General features: G+C 42.3%; 1 protein-coding gene across 1 annotated transcript; it reads left to right on the forward strand.

Moving 5' to 3' along the window:
* Nucleotides 1–6,031: 6,031 nt before the first annotated feature.
* LOC139424502 (Kruppel-like factor 1) lies at nucleotides 6,032–11,071 on the forward strand. Its single transcript, XM_071176419.1, has 3 exons — nucleotides 6,032–6,389; nucleotides 6,792–7,716; nucleotides 9,429–11,071. Exons 1-3 carry the CDS (start codon nucleotides 6,312–6,314, stop codon nucleotides 9,602–9,604), a joined length of 1,179 nt encoding a protein of 392 aa, XP_071032520.1. The 5' UTR covers nucleotides 6,032–6,311; the 3' UTR covers nucleotides 9,605–11,071.
* The last annotated feature ends 8,530 nt before the right edge of the window (nucleotides 11,072–19,601 follow it).

Here is a 19,601-nt window from a genome sequence, read left to right on the forward strand (position 1 = left end):
GCCAACTGCAACTGCACCACCCACAACCACAGGGCTCTCCAGAGGGTGGTGCGGTCTGCACATCACATCAAGGGGCTAAACTACCTGCCTTCCAGGACACCTACAACACCCGATGTCACAGGAAGGCAAAAAAGATCATCAAGGACAATAACCACCTGAGCCACTGCCTGTTCACCCCACTTCCATCCAGAAGGCGAGGTCAGTACAGGTGCATCAAAGCTGGGACAGAGAGATTGAAAAACAGCTTCTATCTCAAGGACATCGTATTGTTAAACAGCCATCAGTAGCACAGAGAGGCGGCTGCCTACCTACAGACTTGAAATCATTGGCCATTTTAATAAATGGAACACTAGTCACTTTAGTAACGCCACTTAAAGAATGTTTACATATCTCGCATTACTTATCTCATATGTCCACTCTACAGTGAGCTCTTTCTCGTCGAGGGGGAGAGCGGGAAGTCGGCTGTTTTATGGAGGTCGTCAAATACGCTGCCTCTATGCTCTGTAGTGTTCGAGTTTGGAATGTAAACTATGGAACACAGAGAGACACTTGGACATCAAAAGTTTGAATAATTAAACAATATTTGTATTTTGAGAATGTGGGAATGGTCCGTGGGTAATTAAAGAACAATCCTGTCGAAGTTGTTTTATTTTGTGACATCAGAAAGCAGTAGGACAAGATAACGGTATCTCTGGAAGTGTACATTTCTCAGTTATTAGTTTTCTATCTGAATGTTGTATAAAATGAATGAGTAAATATGACACTATTTGTGAAAAGATGTAATGTGATGTTAGTGTCATGTACTTCTAGTAGTAGTGGGTGGAGGGGTCAGGCGCAGAGAGCAGGGTAGTTGATATGTGGAATGTTTATTCCCAAAACCATAGTGTTGGTCAACGCCACACACACGGGCGCAATAAGACCCAGTCCAAAACCACAGTGTCGGTCAACGCCACACACACGGGTGCAATAAGACCCAGTCCAAAACCACAGTGTCAGTCAACGCCACACACACGGGCGCAATAAGACCCAGTCCAAAACCACAGTGTCGGTCAACGCCACACACACGGGCGCAATAAGACCCAGTCCAAAACCACAGTGTCGGTCAACGCCACACACACGGGCGCAATAAGACCCAGTCCAAAACCACAGTGTCGGTCAACGCCACACACACGGGCGCAATAAGACCCAGTCCAAAACCACAGTGTCGGTCAACGCCACACACACGGGTGCAATAAGACCCAGTCCAAAACAACAGGACGAAACGGTTTGAGAACAAAATACTTCCACAGAAATCACACACATCAAATAACAGAAAACAAGCCCGCAATAAAGCCGGCGAGCCTACCGGGTTTAAATAACCCAAACCCACAACCTAAACAAAAAACTGGTGCAACTAATCAGACAAAACTAAATGAAACAGAAATGAGGATCGATGGCAGCTAGTAGGCCGGCGACGACGACCTCCGAGCGCCGCCCGAACAGGAAGAGGGACCATCTTCGGCGGGATTCGTGACAGTTAGCCATCTAAATGAGAAAATTGTTCTTCATATAAAGGTTTTAACCAAGTCAGTGGCCACGCCCACGCGACCAGACATCACATTAGGCATCCTGGAACCGCCCCTTCTTCCACAGAGTATAAAACCCACCTCCGAAAAAATGTAGATTAGATCAGAAAACATGAAGCGGTGGCTACATGTTGAAATGGTTGGCAACTGTGCCAAAGGACAAGACCAGAGAACGTGGAGATCATTCCCACGTTGAAATGGTGAAGAAATATACAAACGAAAGAACAATCATTCAGACAACCGCTGTTTTAATACTTCAGTCTGGTCAACGCATCCGATCTAAGAACATTTCCGAATGGTAGCCTGAATTATCCATTCTAACAACATACGGCTTTGATCTCCATGACTATCCAGCAGACGGACCGGCAACCGCAGAGAGGGACAACAAAGGCAGACACTTGTAAATATGTAAATTGCAATTTATTTTTGAATAAATTCATGTTCATAGTATTAGCAATTTCTATGAGTGTAGTAATCCTCCATGAGTTTCCCGCTCTTGAGCGGTCCCCACCCCTTTCCTTTGTCTACCAAGCTGTCATATCGGTTTCCTCAGCTAGGGACTTTTTCTTTGTATCATGTTGTAACCAATGTGTGACTACTTGTGTGTGTGTTTATGTAATTCTGTGATTTATTTTAAGTTAGTTAGTAAATAAATAATTAAGCCAATTTGTATGTCGTCGATTCGTGATTCTATGATGAGGTTCGTGCAGATATCCCAGGGTTTGCTACGTCCAGTAATGAGACTAATGAGGTCAAATTCATTAATAAGCGACTGTTTTGATAAGATATGAAAATATCGGAAGAGTTATATTCAGGAAATTGAAACTCTATAAACAACATGTTCCCGTAGTGCCCTGACTTCCTAGTTAATTAAAGATACATGATTAGTTAAATTGTGTAATTAAATTACACATAGAGAATTGATTTGATATTATACAGTCTTCACATTTAATGATAGTCAACAACACGACACTGCTGATGCACCTTATGCACCTACTATTCTAACTCTCAACAGTAAGTTGAAACCCCGAATGTAAATAAATATACAGTACCAATCAAAGGTTTGGACACACCTACTCATTCAAGGGTTTTTCTTTACTTTTACTATTTTCTACATTGTAGAATAATAGAGAAGACATCAAAACTATGAAATAACACATGTGGAACCATGTAGTAACCAAAAAAGTGGCCAACATCAAAGTAGCCAACATTTGCCTTGATGACAGCTTTGCACACTCTTGGCATTCTCTCAACCAGCTTCATGAGGTGGCTCTCATGGCTCTCATGAGGACCGCCACAGGAAAGGAAGACCCAGAGTTACCTCTGCTGCAAAGGATAATTTCATTAGAGTTAACTGCACTTCTGATTGTAGCCCAAATAAATGCTTCACTGAGTTCCAGTAACATACACACTGTTCATAGGAGACTGCGTGAATCATGGTTCATGGTTGATTTGCTGCAAAGAAACCACTACTAAAGGACACCCATAATTAGAAGAGACTTGCTTGGGCCAAAAAATACGAGCAATGGACATTAGACCGGTGGAAATCTGTCCTTTGGTCTGATGAGTCCAAATTTGAGATTTTTGGTTCCAACCGCCATGTATTCGTGAGATGCTGAGTAGGTGAATGGATGATCTACACATCTGTGGTTCCCACCGTGAAGCATGGAGGTGTGATGGTGTGGGGGTGCTTTGCTGGTGACACTGTCAGTGATTTATTTAGAATTCAAGGCACACAACCAGCATGGATACCACAGCATTCTGCAGCAATACGCCATCCCATTGGGTTTACGCTTAGTGAGACTATCATTTGTTTTTCAACAGGACAATGACCCAAAACACACCTCACAAGAAGGAGGAGAGCGATGAAGTGCTGCATCAGATGACCTGGCCTATATAAATATATAAAATAATAAAGGTATTATGATTTGTTTAACACTTTTTTGTGACTACATGATTCCCTATGTGTTATTTCATAGTTTTGATGTCTTCACTGCTATTCTACAATGTAGAAAATAGTCAAAATAAGGAAAATCTTTTGAATGTGTACTGTAGGTTTGTCCAAACTGTTGACGTGTACTGTAGATGTTTTTATTTTCTAACCCGTAAAACCTGATCAGAACCTGGACAATGTCCCCATGGAGAAAGAGCTGTTCTCTGAGCACCTGCCAGAGTCATTGACCACAGCCTATTGTCTGCAGTTCGGCCCCAGTGTAAAATTCATGAGGATCTACAAGAGGGCGTTTGGCCAAGACCACCAAGTGGCCAAGCACAAGCTCCATTGGAGGTCAACAAAGCTCTTTGTGGACTTTGATGCCACCTATAATATTGGAAACATGAATGCCCTCAACGGCTACATGGAGGTATATTTGAACCTCTACCCGGTGGTGAAGCCTTTGGAGGAGGAAGATCTTTAAGAGGTGGAGCCTCTGGGGAAGGAGTCTCTGTAGGTGAAGGCTCTGGAGGTGGAGAAGGAGGTGGTGGAGAAGGTAGTGGAGAAGGTAGATGATGTGGAGGAGGTTGAGAAGTAGGTGGAGAAGGACATGGAGGTGGAGAAGGAGGTGAAGAAGGATGTGGAGGAGGTTGAGAAGTAGGTGGAGGTGAAGAAGGATGTGGAGGAGTTTAAGAAGTAGGTGAGTAGGACGTGGAGATAGAAAAGGATGTGGAGGAGGTTGAGAAGTAGGTGGAGAAGGACATGGAGGTAGAGAAGGAGGTGAAGAAGGATGTGGAGAAGGAGGTGGAGGTTGAGAAAGAGGTTGAGAAGGAGGTGGAGGTGGAGAAGCAGGCGGAGAAGGATGTGGAGGAGGTTGAGAAGCAGGTGGAGAAGGAGGTGGAGGTTGAGAAAGAGATGGAGGTGGAGAAGCAGGGGTATAAGGACGTGGAGGTGGAGAAGGAGGTGAAGAAGGATGTGGAGGAGGTTGAGAAGTAGGTGGAGAAGGAGGTGGAGGTTGAGAAAGAGGTTGAGAAAGAGGTGGAGGGGGAGAAGCAGGTGGAGAAGGAGGTGGAGGTTGAGAAAGAGATGCAGGTGGAGAAGGATGTGGAGGAGGTTGGGAAGTAGGTGGAGAAGGGTGTGGAGGTGGGGAAACAGGTGGTGAAGAAATAAGAAATAAGAACCACCTAGCTACAATTCTTAAAATATTTAATCCAAAAGAAAATAACATTTCTGAGTGATTATCATCATTTACTATGGATGTCTGGTGTGTTCATAATAGATGTGTGTTGTTTAGTTCTTTTTAACACTGATATTTTCTTTCTGTCTGTCTGTCTGTCCACCCGAAGACGAAGAAGAAAACAAAGTGCATCAGGTTTTTCAGGGGAGTTTGGACATTTCGGACCAGCTCTTCCAACCTTCCCAAGGATGACAGAGCCCCACCTGAGCTGCCTGCATCTCTCTCACACACAGAGCAAAACATTAGATATATTTGCATGAAGCAATACTTGCAATGAAAAATAATTGAATTGCTTGGAATATATGAACATTGTGTCCTTGAGCTTTTTTGCATGAATATAATCTGATTATTATTACAATTCATGTGTACCAATACAGTACATTGAACTTTATTACACCAATGATAGCACCAATTCATTATAATGACGGTGCCATAATATAAACAGGATTTGTAAAAAGTGGCTATAGGGCATTCATAACAAGCTTACATAGCTCCTTTCTAACACAAGGTTTTTTCCCAAGTAATACTCCTCTGTAGACGGAAAGTGAAAGATTGTCAAAAAGAGTGAGAGAGTCTTTATCTGTGTTATGGAGCAGTCAGCAGGGACAGGCAGTAGTCAGCAGCACCATTATCTGTTGTCAAACAGGGGCCTCTCTGGGCCCCCATGCACACTGATAAACACAGCCTAGCACATAATCACCTACTAGACACACAGGTCTTCTCAGAACCACATGTCCCAGAGGTGTGTGTGTGCTGCTCAATGTGTGTGTAGTAGTTTTAGTAGTGGGGGAGGGGAGTTTGAGTTGGTTCATGAAGCTGAATGAAGAGGCCAATGTCAGAATGATATTCTGCTGGCACTGTACGCCATAACATGTCAGAGAAACAACAACTCCAATACACTTGAAATGACATGTTCAGTTGTTTTGTGCAAAACAAAGTCCATAACATTCATTAGCTAGAATTACATCTGTTTGTTGTTCTTTTTCAATTCTCTTTCTCTTTGGAATTGTTTTGCTGGCCATAGATTTCTGCTCAGGATCAAAAAAACAGGGAGGGGTAGCGAGGGGGGAGATACAACTGTTCATTCACTCTTTCTCCTGGTTAAGAAGAGAGGACTGGAGTAAGAAATGGAGTTGGCATAGAACACACGCACACTCACTCACACGCACGCACACGCACACGCACACACACACACACACACACACACACACACACACACACACACACACACACACACACACACACACACACACACACACACACACTTATGTCCCACCCCCCAACGGTCATCAGAAGATACATGAACGGAGAAGATTTGAAGTCACGTTCACAACCGAGAGAGAAAGAGGGGGGATACGGTTGACGGGTAGAATGGAGAGAGGACATCTGTAAAAAGAAAGTAGGCTACTTGGCAGGTCAAACTGGACAACAGACAGGTGTAACTGTTTTCAGGATGACTGGTCACTTACAGTTTGCAAGAGTCTAACCATTGTGAGATGGTCATGTAAAAGAAAAGACAAACCTCACATTACTGTCACCACTGTAACCTGTGTGAAGTTGACGTCTAACTGGTCAGATGGCTGGGACACAAGCTGCTGTGCTTCCATCCTTCAGCTCCTTCTCAAACTTTGTTCACTCTCAGGACAATATGAAGGTACGTATTTGTTACTTTTATTTGGTTTCTACATTTTGCCGAAACAATTAAAAGTGTTGTCACTTGTATAACTTTGTTTTAAGAGGGTGAGTCTTGGGGCTAACGGCAGAGTGTCTAAACGCCATCAACTTTTCTTTAAACAAAATGTTTTGACTCGCAATGAGGAGGCCCTGTGAGCACAGCCTCATATCCCCAACACATTTAATACAATATGTGGATTTTGATTTAAGATCTGTTCAAATATCAAATGGATTTTATTTGGAAAGTTACTACAAAAGTAGGATTTAATTATAAAATAGTTATTTTAATTTGTTAGTGGGTGTTGTTTGGTTATTTCCACATTTATGTGAAGTTAGTAAGAGAGGCTCGATATGAACTGATGTTTTTGTACTGTCACACAAGGAGTGGAAATTTGAGGATGGCGCTCTCAGTCTGGACTCTCAAACCAAGAGGACGTCACCTGGCAACACCAGTGACCAGCAGCCAGTTCTTCCTCACCTGGTCGATGAAAGTGAAACCTCATGGGACATGGAGTTCTTGTTGTCTGACTGGAGCAGCACATCACCTGAGCTGAACCCCTCTCTGGACTACAACACTCAGCGTATTCTTCAACCGGACCAAACTGGACTCTACCATGATGGAGGAGGGGTGTTGACGGACCAAATAAGTCCAGACAGGCTTCATACGGGCAGCAGTAGCCTGATGGTTGAGCTGCTCACCCCCTTGGAGACCATTGGTTCAGGCATACCAGAACTTTACAACCAACAGGTTCGCTCATCATCATCATTATCATCATTCCCCATTCAACCAAACGTGGACCAGTATGGTTTCAACCCCGGAGGCAACCAGGAGGGACATGGCAGAGATAGAGCCACTGCTGTCCTCACTAAGGCCAAATCATGGGACTTTGGAATGGGACACTACTACCCCCAACAACACACTTCCATGGTGACGTTTCAAGATGGCAGATTCCTCCAAGCCCCTGTCTCCATGACAACTTCTATGACCTCTGAATTTCGAACCCACCACTACAGCTTCCTCCAAAAATACCCCCACCACCTGGGTCTATACCGCAACCAGAGGGACTACAATCTCCATGGCCACCACCACCAACAAGCCTCCTCCAACCACTTCCCCTACTCCCAGCACCAGCAGCCCCACCTAGCTATCACCTCCTCAGGGGTTCCCCCTGGTGGCGTGGAGGGGAAGAACGGCCGCAGGACTGTGGCGAAGAAGAGAGCTGCTCTACACAGCTGTGAATACTCAGGTTGTAATAAGACCTATACCAAGAGCTCCCACCTCAAGGCTCACCTCCGCACACACACAGGTAAGAATACATCAATTAGAATACGTTGCACAGGTAAGAATACATCAATTAAAATACATTACACGGGTAAGAATGGATCAAATAGAATACATTGCATATTCCGCAGATAAGAATACAGAGATTAGAATACATTACACAGATAAGAATACAGAGATTAGAATACATTACACAGGTGAGCTTAGAATACATTACACAGATAAGAATACAGAGATTAGAATATATTACACAGATAAGAATATAGAGATTAGAATACATTACACAGATAAGAATACAGAGATTAGAATACATTACACTGATAAGAATACAGAGATTAGAATACATTACACAGATAAGAATACAGAGATTAGAATACATTACACAGGTGAGATTAGAATATATTACACAGGTAAGAATACAGAGATTACATTACACAGGTAATAATACAGATAAGAGAACACATTACACAGGTAAGAATACAGAGATTACATTACACAGGTAATAATACAGATAAGAGAACACATTACACAGGTAAGAATACAGAGATTAGAACACATTACACAGATATTGAGGCAGTAATGCATATTCTAGGGATTAGAATACATTACACAGATATTGAGGCAGTAATGCATATTCTAGGGATTAGAATACATTACACAGATATTGAGGCAGTAATGCATATTCTAGGGATTAGAATATATTACACAGATATTGAGGCATTAATGCATATTCTAGGGATTAGAGTACATTACACAGATATTGAGGCAGTAATGCATATTCTAGGGATTAGAGTACATTACACAGACATTGAGGCAGTAATGCATATTCTAGGGATTAGAATACATTACACAGATATTGAGGCAGTAATGCATATTCTAGGGATTAGAATACCTTACACAGATATTTAGGCAGTAATGCATATTCTAAGGATTAGAATACATTACACAGATATTGAGGCAGTAATGCATATTCTAGGGATTAGAATACATTACACAGATATTGAGGCAGTAATGCATATTCTAGGGATTAGAGTACATTACACAGATATTGAGGCAGTAATGCATATTCTAGGGATTAGAATACATTACACAGATATTGAGGCAGTAATGCATATTCTAGGGATTAGAATACATTACACAGATATTGAGGCAGTAATGCATATTCTAGGGATTAGAATACATTACACATATATTGAGGCAGTAATGCATATTCTAAGGATTAGAATACATTACACAGATATTGAGGCAGTAATGCATATTCTAGGGATTAGAATACATTACACAGATATTGAGGCAGTAATGCATATTCTAAGGATTAGAATACATTATGGATAATAGGCAGAACTGCATGATGGACAACTTCATATGGATGAATAATGATTCATGGTTTTTAGTAGTAATGGCTATTGAATAGAAAAAGTCTAAACGATCCTTGGGACGTCCCAACTCTGACGTCAACCCATTGAAGTTGAAATGTAAAACAGTTAAGGAAAGGGTTAGGGTTAGGTAAGGGTTAAGGTTTGGTTAGGGTTAGGTTAAGGATAGGGGTTAGGGTATGGACGTGCCAAGGATCTTTGATTGCATTAACCCTATTGAACAGAATAGAATTTACACTATGAATTATCAACACATTGTATCAACAGAGGGACTACAGTTGCTGTGGAGTGTTTAAAACAAGTCCCTTATGAGCCAACTGATTTTGACACGGGCTGCTTTTTTGTGCTATTGATTCCCTAGGGGAGAAACCATACCACTGTACGTGGGAGGGCTGTGGGTGGAAGTTTGCCCGTTCGGACGAGTTGACCCGTCACTACCGTAAACACACGGGTCAGAAACCCTACGCGTGTCTGCAGTGTCAGAGAGCCTTCTCCCGCTCAGACCACCTGACCCTGCACATGAAGAGACACACATGATGAGAGGAGTGGAGGATGGGTATGACTGGGGCTGTGTGAGAACATACACACTAATATGTGTGTACCTCTATACACACACTCTCATTCTGGTTCTCATCTCTCTCTCTCTCTCTCTCTCTCTCTCTCTCTCATCTCCTCTCTTTCTCTCTCTCTCTCTCTCTCTCTCATCTCCTATCTCTCTCTCTCTCTCTCTCTCTCTCTCTCTCTCTCTCTCTCTCTCGCTCTCTCTCTATCTCTCTTTCTCTCACTCGCACACTAATCTAATCAACACACACACGGTGCACACGCAACTACTAGGCAGAGTAGGGTTATCATGGATGAAGAGGAGACTACTCAAAGACATACAGTGGACACACACACGTTGTCCACACACTATAAACAGCTAAAGTAACGAAGAGTCTTACAGTTACAGACTGACTTAACACTAAAAATAAACATTTACATTTTAGTCGTTTAGGAGACGCTCTTATCCAGAGCAACTTATAGTAAGAGTTAGGTGGGACAATCACATATCACAGTCATAGTAAGTTCTCTTTTCCTCAATAAAGTAGTTATCAGCAATGTCAGAGATAGAAAGGCGGGGGTGGAGTCAAGAGCAAGTGTTGGTTCAGGATTTTGGGATTTCTTTAATGTTTCTTTGAGAGGGGGGCTCGAGGTGAGGAGGGGGATTATTTAAAATAGTCCTTGAAGAGGTAGGGTTTCAGATGTGTTCTGAAGATGGTTCCACCATTGGGGTGTTAGGACATAGAAGAGATTTGACTGGGCTGAGCGGGAGCTGCCCTCCTGTAGGGGTGGGAGAGCCAAGAGACCAGAGGTGGCAGAAGGGAGTGCTCAGGTTGGGGTGTAGGGTTTGAGCAGAGCCTGAAGGTTGGGAGGGGCAAGAGACCAGAGGTGGCAGAACAGAGTACTCGGGTTGGGGTGTAGGGTTTGAGCAGAGCCTGAAGGTAGGGAGGGGCAAGAGACCAGAGGTGACTGAACAGAGTACTCGGGTTGGGGTGTAGGGTTTGAGCAGACAGGCTTTGTCACTGGGGAGTGTCATTCTGGCTGAAACATTGTATAAGGAACTTCATACAAATATGGGTTGTTTCCAAAATCCAACACTATATTTATGGATCTTAATATTTCCTGTAAATTATCTAAAGATGTTATTTTTTATTAAGGCTAAGATGTTTCTTGAATTAAGGTTAAGATTTGATTAAGATATCAACTTTTCATGTGGTAAAAGTTACTAGTTTCTTAATTTCATGGAGACAGATCATGTCAACTGAACCACATTGAAAATACACCAAGCAGATCAATTTTGTATAATTTCCAATTGAATAAATGTATTTATTTGCAAGGCTTTTCATATTAATATAATTCATAACTTCATACTTTGTATATCACTTTGGTCATTGAGTGCTTTAAACTTTTCTCAAAGGTTTTATTTGTATAATTTGCTCATTTTAATACATTTATTTGACTCTGCATGATTGAGTTGTTTCTCATTTCTAAGTAAAATGTAAGTTAATTCAATAAATGTGTTCACTTACGAGTGAAGCGCAAATGTATAATTTAACCACTAGATGTCGCTGTTCTATAGGGATATTATGAAGTGATACATTTTTTGGCTTTTTAGTCATTTAACAGACACTTATCCAGAGCAACTTAGTTCATGCGTTCATCTTAAGGTAGGTAAGCCAACCACATATCACAGTCATAGTAAGTCAAACTGTTCCACAATATCAACAAAGTCAGTGATAGTAACAAAAGAGAAGTGCAAGTGTAAGCGCAAGAACGTATACACCGAGTGTACAAAACATTAGGAGCACCTACCTAATGTTGAGTTGCACCCGCAGTTTGCCCTCAGAACAGCCTCAATTCGTCGGGGCATGCACTCTACAAGGTGTTGAAAACGTTTCTCAGTGACGCTGGCCCAAGTTGACTCCGATGCTTCCCACAGTTGTGTCCAGTTGGCTGGATGTCCTTTGTGTGTTGGACCATTCACACACACATCAAATCATTTTTTATATGTTTTATCATTTAGTTTTTTTTTACGAGCCCAACAGTGCAGTTCAAGAAATAGAGTTAAGAAAATATTTACTAAATTAACTAAAGTAAAAAATGTAATAAAAGTAACACAATAAAATAACAGGTTAGTCATGGTAATTTGTACATGTAGGTAGGGGTAAAGTGATTATGCATAGATAATAAACAGCGAGTAGCAGCAGCGTAAAAACAAAAGGGGGGGGGGTCAATGTAAATAGTCCGGGTGGCCATTTGATTAGCTGTTCAGTAGTCTTATAGCTTGGTGGTAGAAGCTGTTGGGGAGCCTTTTGGACCTAGACTTGGCTCTCCGGTACCGCTTGCCTTGGGGTAGCAGAGAGAACAGTTCATGAATTTAGTGACTGGAGTCTTTGACAATGTTTGGGGCCTTCCTCTGACACCGCCTGGTAATAGGTCCTAGATGGCAGAAAGCTTAGCTCCAGTGATGTACTGGGCCGTACTCACTACACACTGTAGCGCCTTGCGGTCGGAGGCCGAGCAGTTTCCGTACCAGGCGGTGATGCAACCGGTCAGGATGTTCTCGATGGTGCAGCTGTAGAACTTTTTGATTTTGAGGATCTGGGGACCCATGCCAAATATTTTCAGTCTCCTGCGGGGGAAAAGGTGTTGTCGTGCCTTCTTCACGACTGTCTTGGTGTGTTTGGACTGTTAGTTTCTAAATATCAGAGTAAGAACTCGACGGACACTATGAAAGCTTAAACCAGGTTTATTCTTCCAGAGGATCGAACAGCTGGACAGACAGAAGACATATTCACACAAGCACTGATATGTAACCCTTTCTCCTATGCTGAGTCTCCTCCTACACATCTGAACAGCCAGTGCATCTCTGTTGCTAGACAGAACCTTAGTGATATCTGACCTTCCTCACTTAATCTGACCTGATCTCTGCCCCAAAGTGCTCACTCCTCCCTAACTAAAGGCTGTCATATTGACTCGTACCAGACTGTGTCTCTTCTCCTCCCATAGATGCCCTGATGGCTAACAATAACATATCCTGACATAATGTAAACGTTACACATTACCCCTCTCTCCCTCAGTGACATGAATAAGTATATTTCATATTCTCAGAACCCAACAGGACCATGATAGTTTGTTGGGGACGTGGACACCAAGGAACGTGAAACTCCCGACTCGCTCCACTACAGCCCCATCGATGTGAATGGGGGCGTGTTCGGCCCTCCTTTTCTTGAAGTCCACGATCAGCTCCTTTGTCTTTCTCACATTGAGGGAGAGGTTATTGTCCTGGCACCACACTACAGGTCTCTGACCTCCTCCCTATAGGCTGTCTCATCGTTGTCGGTGATCAGGCCTACTACTGTTGTGTGGTCAGCAAACTTAATGATGGTGTTGGAATCGTGCTTGGCCACTCAGTCGTGAGTGAACTGGGAGTACAGGAGGGAACTAAGCACTCAGAATAATAGTAGAGAGAATGATTTATTTCAGCTTTTATTTCTTTCATCACATTCCCAGTGGATCAGACACTCAATTTGTATTTGGTAGCATTGCCTTTAAATTGTTTAACTTGGGTCAAATGTTTCGGGTAGCCTTCCACAAGCTTCCCACAATAAGTTGGGAGGAATTTCGGCCCATTCCCCCTGACAGAGCTAGTGTAACTGAGTCAGGTTTGTAGGCCTCCTTGCTCACACAACACTTTGTGTGAGCAACTTTTTCAGCTCTATAGGCTAAGTCACCTCAGAATTCTCAGTGTTGAGTCATGGAGGGCAAGTTCCCTCAACATGGATGAGTTTGTGAAACATTTAGCCAGTTCTCACCAGAACCGCAGAATTATGCTGTTTTAAATCTACCTAGGATAATTTGGCACTTAGGTGGTCCCTCTGGTCATGATTAAAACCTGCACTGTGTACTAGCTAGTACACTGACATTCTAAAATGATCAATCCAAAGGGTATCATGTCACACAGATTTCATTTGGTCTTGATTAGGCGAATTGTCTTTGCTATTAGTTAACATAATATATATGAGCATAAATATGATACTGTACGTTTGTAATATTGATGGACACCAAAATTATTTTTATTTTTCAACTCTGTTTCTGCTTGATACCTGGTATGCCAAATTGCAGTGTGTTTTTTGTAAATGTACTATTTTAAATAAATAAACTATGTAATTTATGTAACACACAAATGCATCTCATCTCCTTGGTGCTTGAGCTTCGTTTTCTGAAACTATTTTGGATGTTCAACACTTATAGACTCAGATTATATATTCATGACAACAGAGTGACCTTAAGTCTCTCCAAAATGTGAATACTGTGTGTGTGTGTGTGTGTGTGTGTGTGTGTGTGTGTGTGTGTGTGTGTGTGTGTGTGTGTGTGTGTGTGAGAGAGAGAGAGAGAGAGAGAGAGAGAGAGAAAGAAAGAAAGAAAGAAAGAAAGAAAGAAAGAAAGAAAGAAAGAAAGAAAGAAAGAAAGAAAGAAAGAAATTGAGCTGCAGTTCCAAGGTAGAGACACTAACTATTCATGTTAAAGAATTCTAGTGAAGTAACCCTTTTGGACCACACTATCTGTCACATTGAAGAACTCTGGGTGAAGTCAATTATCACTTCTACCTCTAATCAGCAATCATAGGATTCATTCATGCTCCTTAGATGCCAGGTTAGGGTTACACACACTCATTTTATGTAATGGTCAATGGACCCCCCTTCCCACCCAAACTCTAGTTCCACCACTGCATATCAAGTACATCACTTCTTAGTTGGTTTGATTGGTTGTACTTCAAGTATCTAAGTGGTAAAACAGAGGTGTAATGGTATGAAGCACAAAGACATGGCAGTAACGAACGTGGTGTAGCCTCCACTTCCTCTAGTGGAGAAGTTGATGTTCTTGGCCGAGCCGCGCCAGCCCACCACGACGGTCACCAGCACCGCCAGGTTCCTCTCTAGCCGGCCCACCATCTCCTTGCCGTATACTCGGTGGTCATCACAGCCACCGTATCAGCCGTACCTTCATGGGCCATTAGGACGGTGGCCTCCTGGGAGCTGTTGTTGTGGACGAGCACAACGGGGGCGTTGAATATCTTTTCCTTGAAGGTGCAGTATCCACGCTGCAGCAGGGCCACCCAGTGTCCTGTCCGGGGGGAACCAGTAAGTGTGTGTAGGGGTCACAGCCCTGGCGTTCCACCACTCCATGATTCGGTGCAGGTGCAATCGCGATTCCTTTCCGCTCCAATTGTGGTGAATTGTAGCCATACAAGCCATCGTCCTTGGTTACAGTTTGAGTTGGATTGCCTTTGGAGTCAAGTACAGTGGCATTGACCGCAGCCCTAACATAGTCTCCCTTGCTGATGGGCAGAACTAGCACCAACAAGAGAATGGGGAGATAGCTACATTGCATTGCTGCGGTCCACATCTGGGCATCTGCTGAATGTGATGGGGCCCATGGACTTGACTGTGTTTGCTGTTGGTCAGATGGTGTTATTCACAGAGTGGTTGTGTTCTGTTCTACTGGCAGGCAGGCAGGAGGGATGAGAGAGAGAGAGAGAGAGAGAGAGAGAGAGAGAGAGAGAGAGAGAGAGAAGAGAGAGAGAGAGAGAGAGAGAGAGAGAGAGAGGGGGGATCTCTTTACATAACCCAGCCGCACTGTGGTGATTCACCCACATTATGTCAGATGGAGCTCATCACTATGTTTGTTTATCTCTCTCTCTCTCGCTCTCTCTCTTTGTCTCTATGACTCTCTTTTTCTCTCTCTCGCTTAATCTCTTTTTCTCTCTTTCCCTCCGTCAATCTTTCTTTCTCTCACACGCCCACTCTCATTCGTACAGACTATGTTGTCTCTCACCGTCATAACAGACCACATTTGATTCCAAATCCACATGATAATGTGATCTAAAACTCACATCTGTCTGTTTGTTCACATACCGGGTTTCGGGTTTCGACAAAACGCCACACAAACACATCTCATCATATTCGGATCACAGTTTGAACACAAGCATGGATTTAAATATTTTTTTATAAATAGTGTTTTTATTTATTTAAAAGGGTCAGTGAACTGACATCCAAGCTTCATCATATTGATTATTACTACTCATAATGGGCACAGTGTGATATTGACAGAACATCAAGGGATAAGAAGGCCGATGTCTGTATTTGTACCTGTTTGTTGCTGTAGGAGAGATGCGGACCGGAGCATGTAGGCATGTAGTTGATGCAGGGTCAGGCTATCTATTTCCATAGATTTATAGGTAGGCCTAAGTGGACTGATGTCAAAGCCTTGTGCTACATTGTAAACGCACACATACAGTAGGCAGTAGGCCTAATACAAACATTTGCCCACTCAAAAAAGTCCCCCACTCATGATGATGCATGATCAATGATTACACTGGACGCACTGTCTCAAGGACATAAACTGTTGGTATTTGCCAAATGGTGCAATGTTGACATAGCACCCAGGGATGAGAAGGCTGACCTCAGTATGTGTACCTGTTGGTTACTGTTGGTTACTGTAAGAGCCAGGGTTGGAGTCAATTCAAATTGAAGTAATTTAATTCAGGAAATTATTTGAATTTAAACTTCATAAATTAAACAACTTTTTTAAAATAGCTTATCCTTTTCAGTTGTTTGACAAATCATTGAAAATAAATGCACTTTTTTCCATTATTGAATTTGAATTTCAGTTTACTTCCTGAATGTGCTCAACCCTGGTAGGACCGATGCTAACCTAAGAGAGTGAAGCTGGGCCAGGGGGTGAGGCAAGGTAAGAGTTGAGTTAGGGTGAGGCACAGACACAGACACAGACACCCTGGCATGAGAACTGATGAAAGAGTTCCAAGTGTTCTGTTGGAACCCAAACATTCCAAATGTTCTGAGGGTTCTGTTGGAACCCAACCCCCTACAGATGTGTTGAGCTGGGCAGAGAATAAATAATTAATCATCGTATTATCTCATGTTACGGCCCTGTCATTGATAGTCATGTAGTGTAAGGCTCTCTGAGGATAAAACCAAGGGAAGGAGGGATGGAAGGAGAGAGGAGGAATGGAGGGAGGCAGAGAGGGATTTAGGAGGTAGTTTGAGAACAGAGACTGTGTCATGGCCCATAATGCCACATTTTCCCTACACCCTCCCTTCTCTCTTTTTCTCTCATTATCTCTCAAACAAACAAAAAAATTAACAGAAAAAAGAGAAGAAAATCACACATGTACACACACACACGTGCACACACACACACAAACCAACACGCACCACGAGGGGTGATGTAAGGGAAGACTTGGAACTCAGTGTCCCAACAGACTCCATGCATACTGCCCCTCAAATGAATGAATACATGTATTCAACTCTCTTTCTCTGTCTTTCTCTCTCACTCTGCACAAAGAATCTGCAGAAAGGGGAAAACAAGTGACAATTCTCCCTGGTGTTCTTGGAGAATCATCCTACCCTAACCCTAGCCATTTCCCAAACCCTAGCTTCATGTTCACACCTCGGTTTAACCCTAACCCTAACCCTAGCTTCATGTTCACACCTCGGTTTAACCCTGACCCTAGCCATTTCCATAACCCTAGCTTCATGTTCACACCTCGGTTTAACCCTGACCCTAGCCATTTCCCTAACCCTAGCTTCATGTTCACACCTCGGTTTAACCCTAACCCTAACCCTAGCTTCATGTTCACACCTCGGTTTAACCCTGACCCTAGCCATTTCCCTAACCCTAGCTTCATGTTCACACCTCGGTTTAACCCTGACCCCAGCCATTTCCCTAACCATAGCTTCATGTTCACACCTCGGTTTAACCCTAACCCCAGCCATTTCCCTAACCCTAGCTTCATGTTCACACCTCGGTTTAACCCTGACCCCAGCCATTTCCCTAACCATAGCTTCATGTTCACACCTCGGTTTAACCCTGACCCCAGCCATTTCCCTAACCCTAGCTTCATGTTCACACCTCGGTTTAACCCTGACCCCAGCCATTTCCCTAACCCTAGCTTCATGTTCACACCTCGGTTTAACCCTAACCCCAGCCATTTCCCTAACCCTAGCTTCATGTTCACACCTCGATTTAACCCTAACCCCAGCCATTTCCCTAACCCTAGCTTCATGTTCACACCTCGGTTTAACCCTAACCCCAGCCATTTCCCTAACCCTAACCCTAGCCTCAGCCCTAACCCTCAACCCTCAACCCTTACCCTTCCTGTCAAACGTATTCCTTTTTCTGTTTTCCTTCCTCAAACAGAATACAGTACATTAACACTAGTTAGGTAACTAAATGAATGAAACATGTTTTCAAATCAAATCACATGTTATTGGTCACATATACATATTAGGAGATGTTATTGGTCACATATACATATTAGGAGATGTTATTGGTCACATATACATATTAGGAGATGTTATTGGTCACATATACATATTATGAGATGTTATTGGTCACATATACATATTAGGAGATGTTATTGGTCACATGTACATATTAGGAGATGTTATTGGTCACATGTACATATTAGGAGATGTTATTGGTCACCTATACATATTAGGAGATGTTATTGGTCACATATACATATTAGGAGATGTTATTGGTCACATATACATATTAGGAGATGTTATTGGTCACATATACATATTAGGAGATGTTATTGGTCACATATACATATTAGGAGATGTTATTGGTCACATATACATATTAGGAGATGTTATTGGTCACATATACATATTAGGAGATGTTATTGGTCACATGTACATATTAGGAGATGTTATTGGTCACATGTACATATTAGGAGATGTTATTGGTCACATATACATATTAGGAGATGTTATTGGTCACATATCCATATTAGGAGATGTTATTGGTCACATATACATATTAGGAGATGTTATTGGTCACATATACATATTAGGAGATGTTATTGGTCACATAAACATATTAGGAGATGTTATTGGTCACATATACATATTAGGAGATGTTATTGGTCACATATACATATTAGGAGATGTTATTGGTCACATGTACATATTAGGAGATGTTATTGGTCACATGTACATATTAGGAGATGTTATTGGTCACATAAACATATTAGGAGATGTTATTGGTCACATATACATATTAGGAGATGTTATTGGTCACATATACATATTAGGAGATGTTATTGGTCACATGTACATATTAGGAGATGTTATTGCAGGTGAAGTGAAATGCTTGCCACAGCAAAATGCTTTCCGTTACCCATTGAAACATGATGTACCTCATGTCACATACAGTACATCGCCTACTGATACACTTCCTGGAAACGCTACACTTCCCTCGCTGAGCACTGTAGTTAGAGTCACAGTAAAACCTTTTTTTTTTAACTCAATATCAAATCATTTCTGGGTGACAATGAAGTACCTTACTGTGATTGTTTTTAATAAAACATTATCAAAAAGAAACAACAAAAAGCAATTTCTCAAGCAAGAATTGTTTGTCTGAGAGTGGTCTGAGTGAGGGGCCTAATTGGAGGAGCCTAGTGGTAGGGGATATGCAACCTGACACCAGCTGTTATTGGCAGAGAGGAGGGCAAACTTTCTTTGTTATTGGTCTATTAACTTACACCGCCTGGTGATGTAACCAAAACCCCACCCAGGCAAAACAAGCTGACTTTTCAAACAGCTAAATGGGCAGTATCATTAATTTCACAATTTCGCAGTATTATACCAACCTCATAGTGGGGAAATATTTATAAAACACAGGCAAATCAACATTTTCACAGAACTGGCCCTTTAATTGCATCCAAACAGCACCAACAATGGGAGACTGAGTTGACTAAAAGCTCACTTATCAAATATGTATCCTTTAAATATTTTTACTCTGGGTTCTAAGTACTTCCAACGCCTGCAAGTATCAAGGGGCATTATAAGAGCATCTATGGTACTACTTTCTCGCAAGTGTCCACTGTCCTGGCCTACAGAGGCTAGTTGCCAGGCAACCCCAGTCTGTAAGAGGATCAGTACTAGGAAGTGACGGGAAGTTG

The sequence above is a fragment of the Oncorhynchus clarkii genome, chromosome 13 (genome assembly GCF_045791955.1).
Source record: "Oncorhynchus clarkii lewisi isolate Uvic-CL-2024 chromosome 13, UVic_Ocla_1.0, whole genome shotgun sequence".
NCBI lineage: Eukaryota > Metazoa > Chordata > Actinopteri > Salmoniformes > Salmonidae > Oncorhynchus > Oncorhynchus clarkii.

Excerpts from the sequence above, each read along its gene's own strand:
- LOC139424502 (XM_071176419.1), top strand. The coding sequence starts at position 6,312 with ATGGCTGGGACACAAGCTGCTGTGCTTCCATCCTTCAGCTCCTTCTCA. Across the intron at positions 6,390-6,791 it reads ACTCTCAGGACAATATGAAG|GAGTGGAAATTTGAGGATGG; the intron begins GTACGTATTTGT and ends CTGTCACACAAG. Across the intron at positions 7,717-9,428 it reads TCACCTCCGCACACACACAG|GGGAGAAACCATACCACTGT; the intron begins GTAAGAATACAT and ends TTGATTCCCTAG.